The following is a 20,654-nucleotide window of genomic DNA, read 5'->3' on the forward strand; positions in this document are numbered from 1 at the left end:
GCTGTCATGACCCATGAAATCACTCCCAGGTCCCGCTGGCTTCCCCAGGATGACAGAACAGTACCTCTTATCGCACAGACAACCTCACTCAGCTGAAACAGAAGATGGACCTGATGCTGCTAAGAATGAATAAATGTTAACCTTCTTTAAGATGACAATTAACCAAAAGGAGCTTTCTCCTTGAGTAAGAAAGATAGACAGATGATAAGTAGGTAGATAGATGATAGGTAAGTAGATACAGGGACAGATGATAGATAGGTAAGCAATAGATAGATGATAGATGGATAGACAGGGAAGACAGACAGACTGATAGGTAGGTACATATATTGATGAATGGATCATAGATAGATGGATAGATGGTAGGTAACTAAACAGAACCCGGCAAGGAGATCCAACCAGTCCATCCTAAAGGAAATCAGTCCTGAATATTCATTGGAAGGACTTATGCTGAAGCTGAAGCTCCAATACTTTGGCCACCTAATGCGAAGAACCGACTCCTTGGGAAAGACTCTGATGCTGGGAAAGATTGAAGGTAGGAGGAGAAGGCGATGACAGAGGATGAGATGGTGGGATGGCATCACCAACTTGATGGACATGAGTTTGAGCAAGCTCTGGGAGTTGGCGATGGACAAGGAGGCCTGGCGTGCTGCAGTCCATGGGGTCACAAAGAGTCAGACATGACTGAGTGACTGAACTGAACTTCCTTATAAAACAGAATGTGTCTTACATTAAAATCTAGTTTGAGCCTAGTCACCATGGACCATATGGAATAGGATTTGGTCCCTGAAGTCCTCAGAGTGGACTTTGACCACACACGGCTCAAAAACACCCCCTCCCATGGACCCTGTGAGCCTTACCCTGCCTAAAAGCAGGGCATAAGTGACCCAGGGAATAAGTTAATTCTTGATGACTCAGCTTCAGTGGGGTGACTAAGTAGCCATGTGGACAGAGAACTGAGTACTTAAGAGAGCTGGGTCTGAGAACACCCAAGTTCAAGCTTCGAGCCTGCCACTTAAAATCCAGGTGACCTTGGGAAGGTCAGTCAACGTCACTGAATCTGTTTCTACAACTGGAAAATGGAGATAATATCAACTTCACGACGGTGAAAATGACGAGAGACAAGGTATGTACAAAAAGTGCCTAATAGACAAATCTCTGGGCAGAAAAACTCCAAATAACTTATGCACGTGCTCCAGTCCCAAGGAGGTGACACAGTAGAACCCACTCCTTCACTTGTGGGCTGTGCACAGACTCCACTCCGAAGAGTAAACTATGAAGATGGTGGTGGGGGTAGTAATCTTCCAAGAGAGATGTCTGGCCAACACGACCTCAGCCTGGTGATCGGGGTCAACAGTCGTGTCCAGAGGTGGGCGGACAAATATTCTCTGCTGATCAAACTTCAGTCAGGCTCCTGAACCTTCTCCCAGGTGCATCTGTGCCCTTCCTTGCAAAATCTCACTTTAGCAAGAACCCAGCTAGTAAGTCAATTGAACTCTGGTTAACTCACCCCTGCTCCACTCTAGTATCTGATCTGTTCTTCATCCCCCACCACCCCGCAGGGGATATCCAATCACCCCGGCCCATCTTCATCAAGAATCTTGCTAGGTTGGTTTGGCCAGAATCCCTCTGATGTTCCTTCCCCCTTAGTAATTTTCCATCCACAGACCCCTCCCCTGCCATTCTGCTCCGTGGCTATAAATTCCCACTTGCCCATTGCAATGGTGCTCACGCCTGTCTGATGACTGTGAACAAAGTCAGCCTGACCGTCTATAACTGCTGTCATTGAACACTTTAAAAAAAAACAAAACCCTTCATGGGACATCATGAGACTAGCACTGTGGTGCTCCTTTGAAAAACCCACAACTCCACTCTAATCATGAAAAAAACAACAGACACACACAAATTGAGGGACCCGCCTGCTACAGACTACTACCACCCCAGTGTTCTTGCCTCGGAAATCCCATGGACAGAAGAACCTGGCGGGCTATAGTCTGCAGGGTCGCAGAGTCAGGCATGACTGAAGTGACTCAGCACACACACTGCAGACTACTAGACAAGCACTCCCCAGACTGTCAAGGTCATGAAATCTGAGGAACTGTCACACCAAGAGGAACCTGAGGGGACACGACAACGAAACATCACGTGGGACCCTAGCCAGGATCTTGGAACAGAAAAAGTACATTGGTGGAAAAACGAGGAAGTCTGAATTTTAAGAGATGGACTTAAGTTAATAATAAAGATGCATCGATACGGGTTTATTTTGTTCGATAATAGACAAAATTTGTGTCATAATAGTGTAAGATTCTACCACAGGGGTAACCAGGTGTGGGGTGTTCTGAATTCTCTGCACAATCTTTGCAGCTTTTCTGTAAGTCTGAACTATTCTAATATCAAAAGTTTGTCTTATGAAAGGGGAATCTAGGCAAGGGCCACTCAATAGACTGCAAGGTAGGGACAGTGATTCTCATCCGGCTGCTAGGTGCAGATCCTATCCACGCCATACACAAGCCTCACCAGTGGAGGGGGAGGGAGGCTCATGGGTGGGCGTGCAATGGACAGAGAAGAAGTGGTTGGACCCTCAGCAGGACAGGAGGGTAGAGAGGAGATGCTGACTCAGAAGGAAGTGAATGGACACGTCTCGGTAATTGTTGGGCTGAACCAAACAACAGAAAAGCCAAAGGTGACTCCTGGGGACACCCCAGCCCCAGGGTTCTGACTCTACTTTGGATATTGCTGCTGTTGTTGATTACTTGGCCAGTGGTGTTTTCCCTGAGGGTACACGAGGGTGGAAAAGTCCATGGTGGCCAAGTCTGACTTCCTATCTGTCTATGTTGCGGAAGAAAAGCAAAGCTCCCTTTGGATCATTGCCATGGTTTCAAAGAGAAAAGGTTAATATCTATACATTCTTAGAAGCATCATGTCCACCCTTGATTTCCATTGAGTGACGATACCCCAAGCCCCAAGTGGGGAATTTTAAACTTTCCCACTCTTTTATTTTTTTCTAAATTATTTATTGTTTGGCTTTGCTGGGCCTGCTGCCACCTGGGCTTTTCTCTATTGCGGGGAGCTGGGGCTGCTCACTAGTTGCAGTGCGTGGGCTTCTCTTTGAGGCGGCTTTTCTTGTCGCGGAGTGCAGGCTCCAGGGGCGAGGGCTTCAGTGGCTGTGGCGGGGCTGTGATTCCCTGGCTCCAGGGCACAGGCTCAATAGTTCGTGGTGTGCAGGTTTAGTTGCTCCACCGCATGCGGGATCTTCCCCAACCAGGGATCAAACCCGTGTCTCCTGCATTGGCAGGCGGATTCTTTACCCCTGAGCCATCAGGAAAGCCCTAAACTTTCCCACTGTTACAGGAAACCCCTCTGCACCTCCTACTTCACAGAGGGAACTGAAACCACAGAAGGGAACTCCCTCTACTTTCCCCCCATCACCCCCCAAACTTCCCCACATCCCTCCTAGAAAAGAGGGGAGGGTTCTTCTCCTATTGAAATGCCAATCTCTCCTCCCCATCCAGTGCTTTAAAGACATTCCCCATCCACTGCTGGAGAATATATTCACGCTACAAATTATTTCCTCTTTCTCTTCAACCTCTCCCACCTTGCAAATTCATTCCCACCAGACTGTATTATGGCTTAAATTTTTCACCTTTTGCCATGTGGCTTCAACATTCTTCAGTTAAGAACACTGGGACTTCGCTGGTGGTCCACTGGTTAAGAATCTGCCTGCCAATGCAGAGGACACGGGTTCCATCCTTGGTCCTGGAAGATCCCCCACGCCGCAGGGCAAGTATGCCCGTGTGTTACAACTACTGAGGCCGTCACACCCTAGAGCCCATGCCTCACAAGAGAAGCCGCCACCATGAGAAGCCCTCGCACCACCAGCAGACAAAGCCTGAGCATAGAAGTTAACACCCAGTGCAGGCAAAGAAAACAGGGTTGGCCCACTTGACATCTGTGGAAGCTCGAAACACACATGCTGGCAGGACTATCTGCCTAAGGAGAACGTGCCCAAGATGACGTGATGGTTCCAGGAAGAGGATGAGAAATCCAGGCAGACGGGTGTGGCTCACTCACAGACACGTGAGCCAAGGCCGTCTAGATCAGCCGGCTCCCAGCCCATCCACAGACGCATCAACTATAAACACGGTAAACTAGGGCTGGAGACTGTCATGCAGCAATAAGCTGGTACATGTGCTCAAGGATCTCCTGGCTTAAAATACACGACTGTCTTAGTCCATTCGAGCTGCTGTAACAAACTGCCATTGACTGAGTGGCTTAAACAAGAAATATTTATTTTTTCACAGTGCTGGAGGCTGGGAAGTTCAAGGTCAAAGTGCCAGCAGATTCTCTCTGGTGAGAATCCACTTCCGAGCCCACTCCCCGGTTCATAGATAGTTGTCCTATTGTGTTCTCACATGGCAGAAGGGGTAAGGAAGCTCTCTGGGGTCTCTTTTATGGAGCACTAATTCTATTCATGAACGATCCCCTCCTCATGACCTAATTATCTCCCTAAAGCCCCATCTCCTATTACCATCCCATGGAGATTAGGATTCAACATATGAATTTGGAGGGGGACATAAACATCCAGTCCATTGCAATGATCAACAATAATCCCTGTGGCCCTGTCTTTGCACTCCAGTCATCTGCCAATCATATGACATCTTTTTAGTCTGAATTCCAGTCACCTGCTCTCACTATTGCTACTTACACCCCCACCAATCCTCCTGAAACCATCTTCCTTCATTCCCCGATGACTGTCTTGTACCAAAAATCTGACAGTTATAAGTCAGTTCCCACCTTACTAGACATTTCCATAGCATTAACCACGTGTCTGGTCCATCCAACACTTTCTGCAAATGTCCTGATAGCTCACCCTTCTGATTTTCTTCCTAGCTCTCTGGCCACCCCTCAATTTTCTTTGTGAATTCTTCTGTTCTTTGCTTTCTGAAATGCCACTGTTACTCGGATGCATGACTAAGCCTTCTTCTCATCTCATATACCCTCCCTCGGTGATCCTATCCACCCTCACGGATCAAGTCATCATCCTAAAACTTCCAGATCACTTATCTCTAGCTAATCTATTTTCCTGAGTTTCTTACCTAAGTATATATCTACTGGATATTTCATCTTGGGCGTTCCACCAACAAATCAAATTCAACATATAAAATTCAAAACATGTTTCTTCCAAACCTGCTCCTCCCATCCACATTCTTTGTCAATGATGAATATCAGCAATCACCCACCAAAGTGCCCAAGCCAGAAGTCTGGGCTTTCTCTTCAGCCCTCCCCTATCCCATCAACATCCAAGTATGGAGGAATTCTGCCAAAGCCACCTCTTAAACATCTTACAAGCCTGTCCGTGTTTCCCCATCCCCACTTCTAACCTCGATGGCAGCCACCACCATATCCTTCCTGGGGTCCACTCCTCTCCTAACTAAACTTGTCCCATTTATGCTCCATTTTCTACACTATCAGCAAGAAACTCTTCCAATCGACACAACTACTACTTAAACCCTCTCATGCTTTCTGCTCTTTAGATAAATTCTTGACTCTTTAACCAGCTAGCTTCTTTCTATCTAGCCCTGCTCTCTGAAGGGTAGCAGAATATACCACCCAAAACATGCAACTGTGGCATAAGAATTATTTTGAGCCAAAGACAACAGAGAAGAAGCAGATACAAGAAAAGCTCCCTGTCCTCCCCCATGTGCCTAAAAGCAGGACATACATTTTCTTATTTTATTCTTTTATTTTCCCAGGTTTTATTGATATAATTAACATCTAGCACTGTGCTAAATTAAGGAGTACAGCATAATAATTTGACTTCCATATATTGTGAAATATTACCACAGTAAGTATAGCTAACATCCATCATTTCATTCACATACCCAAAAAGGGGTACAGTTTTTCTTCTTTGTAATGAGACACTAAAAAACTGCTTTCCTCTGCCCTGTATTTCTCCATAAATATATGGAGATGGCATATATTTCCATCTTCTGTCTTTAAGGAAGATGACACATAAGCCAGAGTTCTGAGCCACCTGCTTGAGTTACTCATCTTTAGCTGGGTGTCCCCCACTTACACATGAGGTCCATGTGTTTATAGGTGTCTGGTTCTCTCTTGTTAGTCTTTTATTACAGGGGTCTCACTTGGGAATCCAGTAGGGTAGAGAGAAGGTTATTTTTCCTTCCCTATATCCCCTCTTTATCCTCAGCTCTTGCATGCATGGACTCTGTAATTACACAGCTCTCTCTCTTTTTTAAAATTGTAATTTATTTATATATTTGGCTGTGCTGGGTCTTCACTGCTGCTCGGGCTCCTCTCCAGTTGCAGCAGGCAGGAGCTACTCTCTAGCTGCAGTGCACGAGTCTCTCATTCCGATGGCTTCTCTCGTTGCACCTCCTGGGCTCTAGAACACAGGCTCAGTAGTTGCAGTGCTCGGACTCAGTCACCCTGCAGCACGTGGGATCTTCCCCGACCTGGGATCTAACCCAAGTCCCCTTGGCAGGCAGATTCTTTACCACTGAGCCATCAGGGAAGACCACAACTCTCTTTCCATTCACCCGTGTGCCATGCTTTCTCTAATCTACTGGTCTTTGCAGTCCCCCTGCCAGATATGTTCTTCCTTTGCTTCCAATGGAAGCTCTGCCCTCGTCCCCCAAGATTGAATCAGGCACCTAAACCATGATGCCTCACAGTTCACATTTCCATGTGGCCATGGATTCCCACAGCCACTATAACCCTCATGACCCTGATCTCAAGTCCAAAACTTCCAATGGACAACACACTTGGTAAATATTTAGTAAGTAAAAAAGCTGAAGGATTCCTACTTCTCCCTTGAAAGATGTTCACGTATCAAAAAAGTTGCTAATTTTCAAGTCCCTGGTGGCTCTGTTGGTAAAGAATCTGCCTGCAGTGTAGGAGAACTGGATTCGATCCCTGGGCTGGGAAGATCCCCTGAAGGAGGTCATGGCAACCCACTCTAGTATTCTTGCCTAGGGAATCCCCATGGACAGAGGAGCCTGGTGGGCTGCAGTCCACAGGGTCTCAAAGAATCGGACATGACTGAACAACTAAGCACAAGTCATAAAAACACATTATCAAGATCACAGGGCCATCACAATTAATAATTTTTGACTCATTCAACACGTAACCGGTACCAATTATAAGCTAAAAGTCTTGTTTATGCTTTCATTCAAGGAAAGGAAACAGACAATAAACCTGTGCTGCTCTAAAAATGGGAAAACGTTACCAAATTAGGGTTGTCTAATAGCAATCCACTCCAGTATTCTTGCCTGAAAAATCTCAGGGACAGAGGAGCCTAGCGGGCTACAGTCCAAAAGGTCACAAAGAGTTGGATGTGACCCAGCACGCACACACCGAGACTTGATTGCTCTGAAGCAGGTACTCAGAATGGAATTTCCCAAATGAGGCCAGTAGAGGGAACTGTTGATTGGAAATATCAGGTTCCAGCAGCACCAATGAAGAGGACAGGTTCTTTGTTCCCATCCAGAAGCGGGGGCGGGGGGCTGCACGTGGGAGCAGCAGTGGGGAGCACACACGGGCCATCCTCTCTAACTGGGGAGGACACACAGGCCATCCTCTAACTGGGAAGCACACACAGGCCATCCTCTCTAACTGGGGAGCACACACAGGCCATCTTCTCTAACTGGGGAGCACACACAGGCCATCCTCTCTAGCTGGGGAGCACACACAGGCCATCCCCTCTAACTGGGGAGCACACACAGGCCATCCCCTCTAACTGGGGAGCACACACAGGCCATCCTCTCTAACTGGGGAGCACACACAGGCCATCCCCTCTAACTGGGGAGCACACACAGGCCATCCTCTCTAGCTGGGGAGCACACACAGGCCATCCTCTAACTGGGGAACAGGACCAACCTCTCTAGCTGGGGAGCACACACAGGCCAACCCCTCTAACTGGGGAGAACACACAGGCCATCCTCTAACTGGGGAGCACACACAGGCCATCCTAACTGGGGAGCACACACAGGCCATCCCCTCTAACTGGGGAGCACACACAGGCCATCCCCTCTAACTGGGGAGCACACACAGGCCATCCTCTCTAACTGGGGAGCAGGACCATCCTCTAACTGGGGAGCACACACAGGCCATCCCCTCTAACTGGGGAGCAGGACCATCCTCAAACTGGGGAGCACACACAGGCCATCCCCTCTAACTGGGGGGCACACACAGGCCATCCCCTCTAACTGGGGAGCAGGACCATCCTCTCTAACTGGGGAACAGGACCATCCTCTCTAATTGGGGAGCAGGGCCAGCAGCTTCAAAGGAGGTGGCATTGCTGTGCACGGTCAGAAAGGCTCGGAAAACGAGTTTATGGGAAAAGGCAAGGCAGTGCTAGGAAACCTGAGAGATGTGCCAAGCCCTAATTTATTTTAAACAGAAACTGAGTAAAAGCAAAACACTTCAAAAATCCATAAAAATCACAATGAAGTCAGACTCAAATCATGATCGGGTGTAGTGATGATAAAATAAGATAAATACAATGAAGAGGCGTTTATCCCCGGCTCAGGCCAAGTCATACATTCTCCTCGAAAGTGGGGCCCTCCCCAGATCCAGTTCACAAGTCAGAACACACACGGGCAGCCTGAGCCCCCAGCCGCTGCCTGAAGCCTCCTGTCTCCAGCAGCAAGTGACATGAAGAATGTCATGAAGGGCTTCTTTGGGGTTAGCTGCTCAGTTATGTCTGACTCTTTGCAACACCATGGACTGTAGCCTGCAGGCTCCTCTGTCCTTGGGAGTTTCCAGCAAGAATACTGAAGTGGGTTGCCATTGACTTGGTGGTAAAGAATCCACCTGTCAATGCAGGAGACATAGGTTCGATCCCTGGTCCAAGAAGATCCCACATGCCATGGAGCAACTAAGCCCATGCACCACAACTATTTAGATCACACTCTTAAAGCCTGGGAATCACAACTACTGAAGCCCAGGAGCCCTAGAGCCTGTGCTCCACAAGAGACGTGACTGCAATGAGAAGCCTGCTCACCACAGCTAGAAAGCAGTCCCCACTCTCTGCAACTAGAGAAAAGTCAGCCCATTGCAATGAAGACCCAGCACAGGCAAAAATACCAAATAAAGAAGTTAAAAAATAATGCCAGACTGGCTCTCAGTGCATTTCCTGCAGAACTTTAAAGATATGTTCAAGGAATAACAGGCTTCAGGGATGCACCAGAGGCTATGTGTGCTGAATCAACTTGATATTATCACCAGTTCAGAAGACCCCTGTGGTTTTCTGATTTCATCTTACTTCTGCCGTTCTGTTAAAGGGGAACAAGAAACAGGAAAAGGAAACACCTAAAGCCATCCAATATTTTGGCCACCTGATGCAAAAAGCCGACTCAGTGGAAAACACCCTGATGCTTTAGAAAGATTGAAGGCCTGAGGAGAAGGGGATGACAGAGGATGAGATGGTTGCATGACACCATTGACTTAATGGACATGAGTTTGAGCAAACTTCCAGAGATAGTGGAGGACAGGGAAGCCTGGCATGCTGCAGTCCATGGGGTTGCAAAGAGTTGGACGAGATCAAGAGGCTGAACAATAAACAAAGCCACCCTCCGGGATGTAATTCATTCCTTCCATTATCTCACTTTATATTTTTGTTAGGGCAAGTCTGGTAGAGGTTAAAATTACTGGTATTACTGATATTTAGGGATTCTTGGAGGCTTTATTTTCATACATTCTCACCATAGAAAAAGCCTAATTCAGGTTCAGTTGTGTTTTTCTTTTACATTTTATTTTTTATGTGAACCATTTTTTAAAAAGCCTTTATTGAATTTGTTATAATATTGCTTCTGCTTTGTGTTTTGGTTTTTTGACCATGGCCACAATGCATAGGGGATCTAAGCTTCCCGACCAGGGATTGAACCCCCATCTTTTGCATTGGAAGGCAAAGTCTTAACCACTAGACCACCAGGGAAGTCCCTCAGCTGTATCCTGATTCTGCAGAACTCGAGGAGGTTAGGCTTTGAAGAGAACACCGGACAGGCAGATCAGGCATTTGCATCCTAATTTACACTCCAAGGCCGGGCTCCTGACTCTCAGCCAAGATACACAGCTGTGATATCAAATAATACAAACGTGTGGTCACTTCCCAGTCTTCCTTAACCACACAGATTCGGTGGGGCCAACGCTGACCAGGTCAAGTCAACTGGGGTCACTGCACCGTCCTGGCCAGTGACTTGTTTGGTCAGGGCCGGGCGTGTGAGGCAAGCCTGACAGCTGTAACCAAAGCTGTGCTGGAGGCTTCTGGAAATGCTCTCCCATCTCAGAGAACAGAACATGGACTGGGACTTGCTCCTTCCCGAAGCTTCCTATGCTGTAACGTGAAGCCACGCTGCTTGGAGCTGCCAGGCCATCTTGAGCCCAGAGGGAAAAGGTCAAGAATTTCTGAGAAGCCGGGCCCAGGTCCTGACAACACAACACCACAAAATGAAGCAACCACCCTTCACTCCCAACTGTTGCCTTCAGACAGGTCATGTTGCAAGAGAAGGCCGTTTTCTCATCGTGGAAGCTTGTTTCGTTGGACACTCAGGAGACTGCACCCAAAAGCCAGAGCAGATCCTGCTGCTGCTGCTGCTGCTAAGTCACTTCAGTCGTGTCCTATCCTAGGCGCCAGTAAAAATCACAGAAACGCAACTGCACCTGTGCCTCAGACGGTAACGACTCCGTCTGCAATGCGGGAGACCTGGGTTCAATCCCTGGAATGGGAAGATCCCCTGGAGAAGGAGACGGCAACCCACTCCAGTATTCTTGCCTGGAGAATCCCCATGGACAGAGGAGCCTGGTGGGCTATAGTTCATGAGGTTGCAAAGAGTCGGAAACGACTGAGCGCTAACACACACACACAAGTGCAAACAGTAAGCGAAGTCCATTTGAGCTGACGCGTTCTCAGCCCTGGGGGACATGCTGGGAAGTTGAAACTGGCACAGCTTCTCCTAAAAGCCACTTGGTAGGGCCTTCCCTGGTGGCCCAGTGGTTAAGACTCCACACTTCCACTGCCGGGGCCGCCTGTTCAGTCCCTGGTCGGGGAACTAAGATCCCACAGGCCCTGTGGCAAGGCCAACAACAACAACAGAAAGCCACGTGGCAGGGGCTCCGTAAACGGACAGGTTGAAAACGTGCCGGTCCTCTGATGAAGCGATTGAGTTCTAAGAATCTGTGCGTACATTTCTTCTCTTTCCTTCTCCGCCCTGCTCTGACCTCCACAAACCTACACCTGCGGGGTCCCTTAGCCCTGAAGTCTCGGGTGTGACTTAGCAGGGGCCCTGTGGAAGGTGCCAGAGGGGATGTGCTTCTGGTCCCCGCCTGCCTTCTAGCTAGGGGGTTCAGGTGACCCAGGCCCCAGCTCCTGGGGGCAGCCCTCCCCTCTCCCCCGCCCCCAGGACCCTTCCCTGAGCTCGGGCCCCATCTCCACTCGCAGTCCCCTTAACCATTGCTCGGTTTAGCCTCTGAGTGCACCTGCTGCTCTACTGTACCACCAGGATGTTGGCGGGTACACGCCCCCCCCGCTCCAAACTGTCCCCCTCGCATCCCACCAGCCCCGACCCCGACACGAACGGCTGCACTCTGGCGTTGTCTATAACCGGCTAATTCAGAAACCCTCGAGCATGAGACTTTAAATTCAGGAGATGGGGTTACGTGGGCCCTTGACCGCCCCTTAACACAGCCATTGGACATGAAGTGACTGCAGGATAAATATGTTTTAAAAGAAGATCTTGTATAGAAAGATGAGCCACAGTTGACTGACTTTCTCAGTTACTGGACGCCAGGGACACGGACGTGAACACACCATCACTCAGGTGTGTGCTGTAGGAACCAGGCAAATCTCGTGTCCACTGGTCCATGCAGAAAGATCTCCTAGATCTACTAAGTGAAAACAATTAAAATCAAGTCTCTACAGAATTGCCCCATCCAAGTAAATAAAAGGTGCCTGCACACGCTTTGTGTTTGAAAAGGAGAGACTGAGTTCTGGCAAAGTAACCAGCTGGAATGCGGCCAGTCAATGAGAGACCTGGGGAGAGAGGGAAGGGAAAATTCTTTTATTTTTTTAAACACTTTTTTAAAATATTTATTTTATTTATTTGGCTGGACCAGGTCTTAGTTGCAGCATGTGGGATCTAGTTCCCTGACCGGGGATCGAACCCAGACCCCCTTGTACTGGGAGTGCAGAGTCTTAGCCACCGGACCACCAGGAGAGTCCTGGGAAATTTCTAATGATTTTTTAAAACAATACTTCTGTAGTGATTTCTCACCGTAAGCACTTATTACTATATGTTTTTTGGTAGTAAGAAATCATCAAATAAATAAAGCTGGTTATAGAATTGGATTAAAACGGGGCATCATTTGATTCTATCCACTGAAATCGCAAACAGCCTCTTCGGTTAAAATATCAGTAAGTGAAAGTCGTAACAGAAGCTCTCAACTGCTGTCCTTTATCCTCGCTGTGATCTAGTGATGGCTGTGTCCCTGTGATAACATCTCACCCGGCTCCGTGAACCACTCCAGCCCCAGCTCCGAGGCCCGCTGACAGGCACCGGGGCCACCATTCTGTATGGGAACCTGTGACACTCCATTCCCAAAGTGAGGTCCCCAGCCCTGAAGCACCAGCCTCACCTGGGAACTCGCTGAAACACACACTGCGCGTCTCACCCCAGGCCTTGCTGCTGTTTACTAAGTCGTTTCCGACTCTTTGTGACCCCACAGACGACAGCTCGCCAAACTCCTCTGTCCATGGGATTTTCCAGGCAAGAATCCTGGAGTGGGTCGCCGTCTTCTGCTCCAGGGGATTTCCCGACCCAGAACTTGAACCCGAGTCTCCTGCATTGTCAGGTAGATTCTTTACCATTGAGCCACCTGGGAAGTCCCAGACCTACACAATCCAAAACTCTGGGGACTGGGTCCAGCCATCTGGGTTAAAACACAGATTATCCACCTATGGATTATGATGATTCAGCTTGTAACTGAGCAGGATCCTCCGGGGCCTTCCCAGGACAGACACCCCCACCCCGACCACATCCTCTGCCAGCCTCTTCTTTGTACAAAAAAAAAAAAAAAAAAAAAGGTTAGCCTCCTGCTGCTGCTGCCGCTAAGTCGCTTCAGTCGTGTCCAACTCTGTGCGACCCCATAGACAGCGGCCCACCAGGCTTCCCCATCCCTGGGATTCTCCAGGCAAGAACACTGAAGTGAGTTGCCGTTTCCTTCTCCAATGCATGAAAGTGAAGTTCCAAAGAATAAATTTAATCAGAGTAGTGAGAAAATGCAGAAATAAAGGAGAACAGTCAAGCAAAACAAATGAGTAATAGTTTAGCCATTAAATAAAGTCAAGGACCTTCAGTTCCTTCTCAAGGGCCACAGGTGATATTCTGAGCCACGTCCTCTGAGCTGTTTTGCAGATACTGAAACCCCCACCAGGTGGAAGAACTTAACTGTATGCTGCCCATAAGCACGAGACCCCAGACCGCTTGGAACTAGAGGTTGATGAGGTTGACTTCCAGTTATCTCACCACCAGCCAATCAGCAGAATGTTCACAAGCTGATCAGACACCCGAAACCCCTCTTCCTCATCCTGTCTTTAAAAACCCCTCCCTGAAAGCCTTCAAGGAGTTGCAGCCTTTGGAGCACTACCTGCCTGGATTCTTTACTTGGCGCCGGCAATAAATGCTGCCCTTCCCTTCACCACAACCCAGGGTCAGGAGGTTGGCTTTACTGTGTGCTGGCAAGCGGACCCAAGTTCGGTTCAGAAACAAGCTCAAGTCTGACAACCAAGCTCTGTGCTCCGAGGTCATGATACTCTCAGGGAGGAGGGCAGCAAGTCATCATCCCCAGCTGTATCAATATATTAGGGAAAAATCATGTCCTCACATGGAGGCAATTAAGATAAAGAAGGAGACACTGTTTTCTTTAAAATATAGCACGGCAGAGGATGAGACGATTGGGTGACATCACCGACTCGATGGATGTGAGTTTGAGCAAGCTTCAGGAGTTGGTGATGAACAGGGAGGCCTCGTGTGCTGCAGTCCATGGGGTCGCAAACAGTCGGACATGACTGAGCGATTGAACTGAACTGAATAGCACAAAAACTACACTCCACCCTTCCCTGCTCCCAAACAATTCAGTGCCAAACCTTGGTGGGCAGAGCCAGGAGGCTCCCTGTAGGCCTGGGTGGGTCAGGGCCCCAGTGGAGGGAGCGGACACCGTGCCAGGGGGAGGGAAGTCCATACAGAGCATGAACAAATCAGTTAAATAGGTCAAGGGCTGTGGAAGCCAGGAAAAAGAGGAAATACATTACGTTTTGTTTCTAAAAGAAGATAAACAGAATCCATCGACACGTCCAATCGTTAACAATGGTTCCCTCCAGAAAGTAAAAACAGAAAGACCTGGCAGTGAGGAGCTAAGTGATTTTCACCCTTAACTTTAATTGCTTGTGTGTTTTATTTTCCAAACATTATCTACTATATTTTACAATCAGCTTATCAGAACATCGGCAGGGCTCCGTGGAGAAAGCACCAGGAGAGCCGCCACGTTGCCAGCCTCCTCCGCATGACCCAGTCTGGGTTGCAGTCCCAACCCCCACCACACCCCCACCGCTGGTACCTGCACACTTCAACACACCCCAGCCATCTGCATCCCACCAGCTGCTCTGCAGTCTAAGCTTTTTGGAGGGGAGGCTCCACCAGGGACCACCAGCTCTCTTGAGGGCAGAGCAGGAAGTCCATGAACACAGGAGTCTGCCCCCTGTCTCCACTTCCCACAAAAGCAACGGGCAGAAGACTTATCTGTACTAGAAACCACAGAAAGACACCATCCACTGGCCAGAATTCCTGGAAGGAATTTCTGTCAAATGCAGTGGAGACAGAAGCAGGTTGCAGGCAAGGACAGGGCATTACAGGTATTTGACCTGTAATGTACAGGTATGAGACCTCGGGGGGCTCCACCAGTGTCCCCAGAGAAAGAGGGGCTACAGAGATGCATGGAGAGCCACTGATGCCGTTTCCAACCCCCAGGCACATGAGCCAAGCCCGTGGTGCTCCCACACCCAGCTCCTACTGCTGCAGAGATGACGCCAGGCAGGGGGCAGGGGACGTTCAACCATGATGGCACAGGCTGCTGGCCCACCCACGCCTGCAGCCCAGGGCGGGGAGCAGCTGGGGTCCCACGCCTGCAGCCCAGGGCGGGGAGCAGCTGGGGTCCACGCCTGCAGCCCAGGGCGGGGAGCAGCTGGGGCCCCACGCCTGCAGCCCAGGGCGGGGAGCAGCTGGGGTCCCACGCCTGCAGCCCAGGGCGGGGAGCAGCTGGGGTCCCACGCCTGCAGCCCAGGGCGGGGAGCAGCTGGGGTTTCACGCCTGCAGCCCAGGACGGGGAGCAGCTGGGGTTTCACGCCTGCAGCCCAGGACGGGGAGCAGCTGGGGTCCCACGCCTGCAGCCCAGGACGGGGAGCAGCTGGGGTCCCACGCCTGCAGCCCAGGGCGGGGAGCAGCTGGGGTCCCACGCCTGCAGCCCAGGGCGGGGAGCAGCTGGGGTCCCACGCCTGCAGCCCAGGGCGGGGAGCAGCTGGGGTCCCACACCTGCAGCCCAGGGCGGGGAGCAGCTGGGGTCCCACGCCTGCAGCCCAGGGAGAGGAGCAGCTGGGGTGACTGACCCCAGCCTGCCTGGGTTTCTCCCTCTAGGTCCCAGGCTCAGACCCAGAGCCTGGAAAACACACGGAGCCCTTTTCTTCTCTTTTTGCTGGGCCTCTCTCTAACCTTGAAAGGACCTACGCCATCATCTTTTTAATTTATTGTTTTTTTATTGGAGGATAATGGCTTTACAATGTAGTGTTAGTTTCTGCTGTACGACAGAGTGAATCAACTCTATGTATACATACATCCCCTCCCTCTTAAGCCTCCTTCTCACGAGGCCCCATCTCACCCCTCTAAGTCATCACAGAGCACCGAGCTGAGCTCCGTGTGTTGTACAGTAGCTTCCCACTAGCCATGTCATCTTTGACTTAAATAAACCAGTCAGAGAGGCACGAACCCTGCGTAAAGATAATCGAACTTTGTATTCTTCCAAATTCCCATGTTGAAACCCCAGTCCCCACTGTGTCTGTACTTGGAGATGGAGGTTTTGTGCAGGTAACTTAAGGTTAAATGAGGTCATATGGGTGGGGCCCCGATCCAACAGGAGTGATGTCCTTACACGAGGAGACACGAGACCCCTGGATCTCCTCTCTCTGCCATGCAAGGACATAGCAGGGAGATGCCACGTGCAAGCCAGGAAGAGAGGCCTCCCCAGGAACCAAGTGGCCCAGCACCTTGACCCTGGACTTCCAGCCTCCAAAACGGTGAGAAATAAATTTCTGCTGTTTAAGCTCCTAATGTATGGTGATTCTGTTAATAGCAGCCCAAATGGACTAAGACATTAGTATGCTCATAAAGAAAAAACTACATGAGTTTGAGCAAACTCTGGGAGATACTGAAAGACAGGGAGGCCTGGTGTGCTGTAGTCCATGGGATTGCAAAGAACCTGGACACAGCTGAACGACTGAACAACAACAACCCAATGAATAGTGTTAAAACAAACTAATGAAGTCGTGTGGAGCATTTCCAAAGATGCTAAGAGTAAAGAAGAGAAAAGAAAAAACAATGATGACAAAGAGTTTAGAGAGGAGGATCTAAGCTACACCTAAGAGGGAATCCCGGAAAGAAAAAATAAAACAAGGCTGATGCAGTGTTCAAAGAAGTAACAAGAAAGTGTTCCCGAAAATAAAAATATGCCTAACATGAGTCAAACAAAGAGAGAAGGAATGGAAATACACGGTATGGCTGTTTTCGGGTTTTTTTGTTGGCGGTGGTTGGTTGGGTTCTGTGCCCTGTCAAGGATGGGGGGCAGGCATCATCACAGTTTAAGACACATCAGGGTGTCACAAAGACAAAAATCAGGCTGCACTCGGATTGCTCCTCTGCAACATGGTCCTTTTTTTTTTTTTTAAACAGGAAAACGGCAAGTTGTTATTTTCTGTGTGACTACAAAATAAAAATATTTTCAAATAGGCAAGAATTCAGAAAGGGCCTCATGGGTATTGATAGCATAGGCACCACTGATACCCTTACACACACAAAGAGCTCTTGCAAATCACTAAGTAACCTCTTCTTCCTGTTCGTTCTCATACTCTAGGATGAGACTTGGGCTCCAGTCCACGCCACGGCCCCGCTGCCCAGAGATGCCTGCCAACCTGTGGCAATCCCAGAGGGAACTGGAGCCTGGCACTCCACACTCTCCACCGGCCGTGGAGACCGCTTACCTAGATGGCTCAGCATTTCAAAGGCCTGGGACCCAAGTGGAGATGGTGTTTCTCCTTTTGTGCGTCCCTTCATGACCTACCCTTTCACGCACACCTCTTTGAGTTGGCATCACCCACCGTCCAGAAGGGCTGAAAGACCCCGCTGTGGCCTACCATCTCAACCCCTGGGACCTGAGCTTTCTGCCACACGGCCTGTGTTTCTTCTCTGCTCTGTGACAAGGACTCCGTGTCCACCAGGGTCATCTCGCCCCCGTCACCACCCACCCAGCCTCATGCCACCCAAGTGCACCTCCTCACCTTGGATCTAGACCCTTGATCACCTGGTCCTGCTTCCTCATGGGGCCACTTCTTCCCCCATCCTAGAGGCGTGCAGTCCTTGCCCTTCCTAAGATGAGCCAGCTCCCTCTGGGTCCCCGGGCTTTATGGTGTCCGAACAGGCACTGCCTGCCTCTGACTTCTGCAATGCCCAGCACAGGCCCCCTCCTCCATGACCCCAGTCCCGAAGCACCAGGCTAGATGGGGTGTTCTCACCCCATATCTCCGGACACACCTTCCATCGGAGCCCCATCAGATGGCTACTGAGCTGGACAATTACTCAAGGTCAGAAACGCCCTTCACTTCACTACCCCTGGTCCCTGCCTTGGTCCTTGGTCAGTGGGCGGTTAATGAGTGATAAGGCCTCGGTCACTGAACGCTTCTCACAAAATCCTTTTACTCTTTTGCACCTGGGCTTTCAGAGTCCGGAGTGCCTCCATATGAGGGAAGGCTTCACGCGGACAGGTGTGAGTGAGCACAGTCGAAACACCTGGCTGACTCTGGCGGTTTTCCACCTTAGGCGTCTTGATTGAAAAGCAGGTGTGCTCAGACGACTTCCCGTTAAAAGGATGAAACGGCAGGACACTGAGTCTCTGCTTCGCCCGAGCTCCAAGATCAGCCACTCAGGCAGGCTTAGACATGGGAGTCGGTGATGCAGGGTGGGATAGCAGGGTCCGCCTCGGGTGGCCCCCACAGAAGTTCCCTTTCCAGAATCGACATGCAGTCTGCTCCGGGGCATTTTCTGCAGCTTCCCGGCGGCCCTGACTCCAGTTCTCTGCAGCTCTCAGTAACACTCAGCAACACTAAATAGTGGCCCACATTCCTTTCATAAACAAACGCCCTTTCTTCTGAACTCAGCCTGAAGCAATTTCTCTCCTGGAAGCTGAGAACCCAAGTGATGCAATAGAATTTTGAAAGCCAAGAATTTTGAAAGCGGTCAATTACAAACCCAGTTAATGCTACAGTTACAAATAAAGCGTGGGTCTGAAGGAACAAGCATAGTTTCATGTTCATCTCACAATGTTAAAGTTAAGTTGCTCAGTCCTGTCGGACACTTTGTGACCCCATGGACTGTAGCCTACCAGGCTCCTCTGTCAATGGGGATTCTCCAGGCAAGAACACTAGAGTGGGTTGCCATCCCCTCCTCCAGGGGATCTTCTCATCCAGGGATCAAACCCAGATCTCCTGCAGTGCAGCCAGATTCTTTACCATCTATCTGAGCCACCAGGAATGTCCGAATCCAGTTCCAAATCGGAGAGCTGTGCACAGTTCGCTTGGCAATGCTGGTGTAAGGATCACCTCTAGAGATAAAAATCCTGGGCAGGAAGGATGTTTACCCTTTACAAGGTGCTCTCACTAACAAGCCCCACCTTGTCATGCTAACACCCTCTCAGCAAGAAGCCCCTGGTTTTTCTCTACATCTCCAGGCAAAGTGCAAAGTTATCTCCTAAATGTGTCCACATTTTATACATTAACTGTCACTAGGGTCTCTCCCACTCATGAGTTCACCAGCATCTTTCGGACCCTGGGTCTCCGAGCACTGGTGGGGTGTTAGGCTCTAGGAGAGCTGACGTGGAAGTTGGGTGTCCAGTACAGTTTCACATTCAAAGGCTTCGGGCAGTTGCAGAGCTAATTGCGCCCCACACTGAGTCCCGCACCAGCGGGTAAACTGCACTTGTAACAGAGAACAGACCTGACTCCATACTGGATCTATTCCTTTCACCGCAACCCTTTCGCTCCGAGGCCCGTGCTTAGTCATGCTGGATCTCCACCTTTTGTAAGACAATGCTGCCTAGGCCTGAACTGTACAGAACGGCCCATTCTCAAGGCTCTGACCTTTAAAAGTGTAACACGTTTCCATTCATTTAGAGATTAAGGGTGGCAGAGCAGAAAATAACAATTGTCCTGGTGGAGATTTACAGGAACCTTGTGACCAGACCTGCTCAGACAGCCTCAAGAACAGAGGATTCTAGCACCAAGAAGGTTGTAAGCGACCAGCCACACACACCCCTCTCCCCTTTTAGTAAAAATGAGCCTAAATTCTAACTTGGGTAAGATAGTTCTTTGGGGGCCCTAGTCCACCATCTCCTCGGTCTTTTGGCTTTTTGAATAAAGTCACTATTCCTGGCCGCAACCCCTTGTCTCCGGACTGACTGTCCTGTCCTGCAGACAGCAGTGCAGGCGTGGATTCAGCAACACACCTTCCCAAATGCACAAACAGAATGCACCCACCCTCGACCCTTTCCTGTCCTTCTCAGCAGTAAAGCATGACCTCTGATCAGTGACACACGTGCAACACCAGTCTCAGGAGCTGAGGTCAAGTGCAGGCCCCCCACGGCCTGGGGGCCCTGGTCCGACCTCGCGGGCTCTGGGGAGGGAAGGTGAAGCTCGGTCTTACCTGCCTGGGCAGCCGTGATGAGGGCCGTGTTCCCCTCGCTGTCCTGCCAGTTGACATCAACATGGGGGCACTCTGCTAAGATCACCACAGTATCCACAAAGCCGTGGTAGCAGGCGACAATAAGGCCGGTCTAGAAATGAAGAGGGAAGTAGGTCAGAAGGGCAGAGCGAGTATCATCACCGCAGACCCTGCCAGCATCCCAGTGGGCGGGGCGAGCAGGGGTGAGAGGTCAAGGACCCAGTTTCAGTTCTCAGCATCCAGCTGGAGCAGCCGGCCATGGTCTGTTCTCACATGTGTGCGGAGCGCTGTGCCCAGACACTTTCGGGTATGCCCTGCCCTCAGGGCACTTGCATTCCATTCTTTGTTGTTGCTGTTGTTTTTTTTACATTCATATCAACAACTGATTTTAACCCAACCTCACTGGGTTCTTTCTAGTTTTTCTTCCTTGCCATGAATGCAATTCCCTTTGTCAACAGTGAGAAAAGTGGTTCTCATTATGCTTAAATATTTATTTATTTATAAAATGTCTTGCATTTAACTATTTCTTGCCTTTATCACGATCCCACCTATGTTGATAGATTTATTTCTCATCCAGCTCCAGAAGCTGGGGAAGCCTGCCAAACG

At 49.8% G+C, this 20,654-nt stretch overlaps 1 protein-coding gene across 2 annotated transcripts in view; it reads right to left on the bottom strand.

Annotated features, from left to right (window-relative positions):
* ANKRD33B (ankyrin repeat domain 33B) overlaps nucleotides 1-20,654 on the bottom strand; it is a 99,211-nt gene that overhangs the window by 18,779 nt on the left and 59,778 nt on the right. For both annotated transcript variants that reach the window (XM_061393870.1, XM_061393869.1), the window contains exon 2: nucleotides 20,031-20,160. In XM_061393870.1, coding sequence (XP_061249854.1) covers nucleotides 20,031-20,160 — 130 coding nt within the window. The remainder of the gene's footprint in view (nucleotides 1-20,030; nucleotides 20,161-20,654) is intronic.

The sequence above is a fragment of the Bos javanicus genome, chromosome 20 (assembly GCF_032452875.1).
Source record: "Bos javanicus breed banteng chromosome 20, ARS-OSU_banteng_1.0, whole genome shotgun sequence".
NCBI classification, from domain to species: domain Eukaryota; kingdom Metazoa; phylum Chordata; class Mammalia; order Artiodactyla; family Bovidae; genus Bos; species Bos javanicus.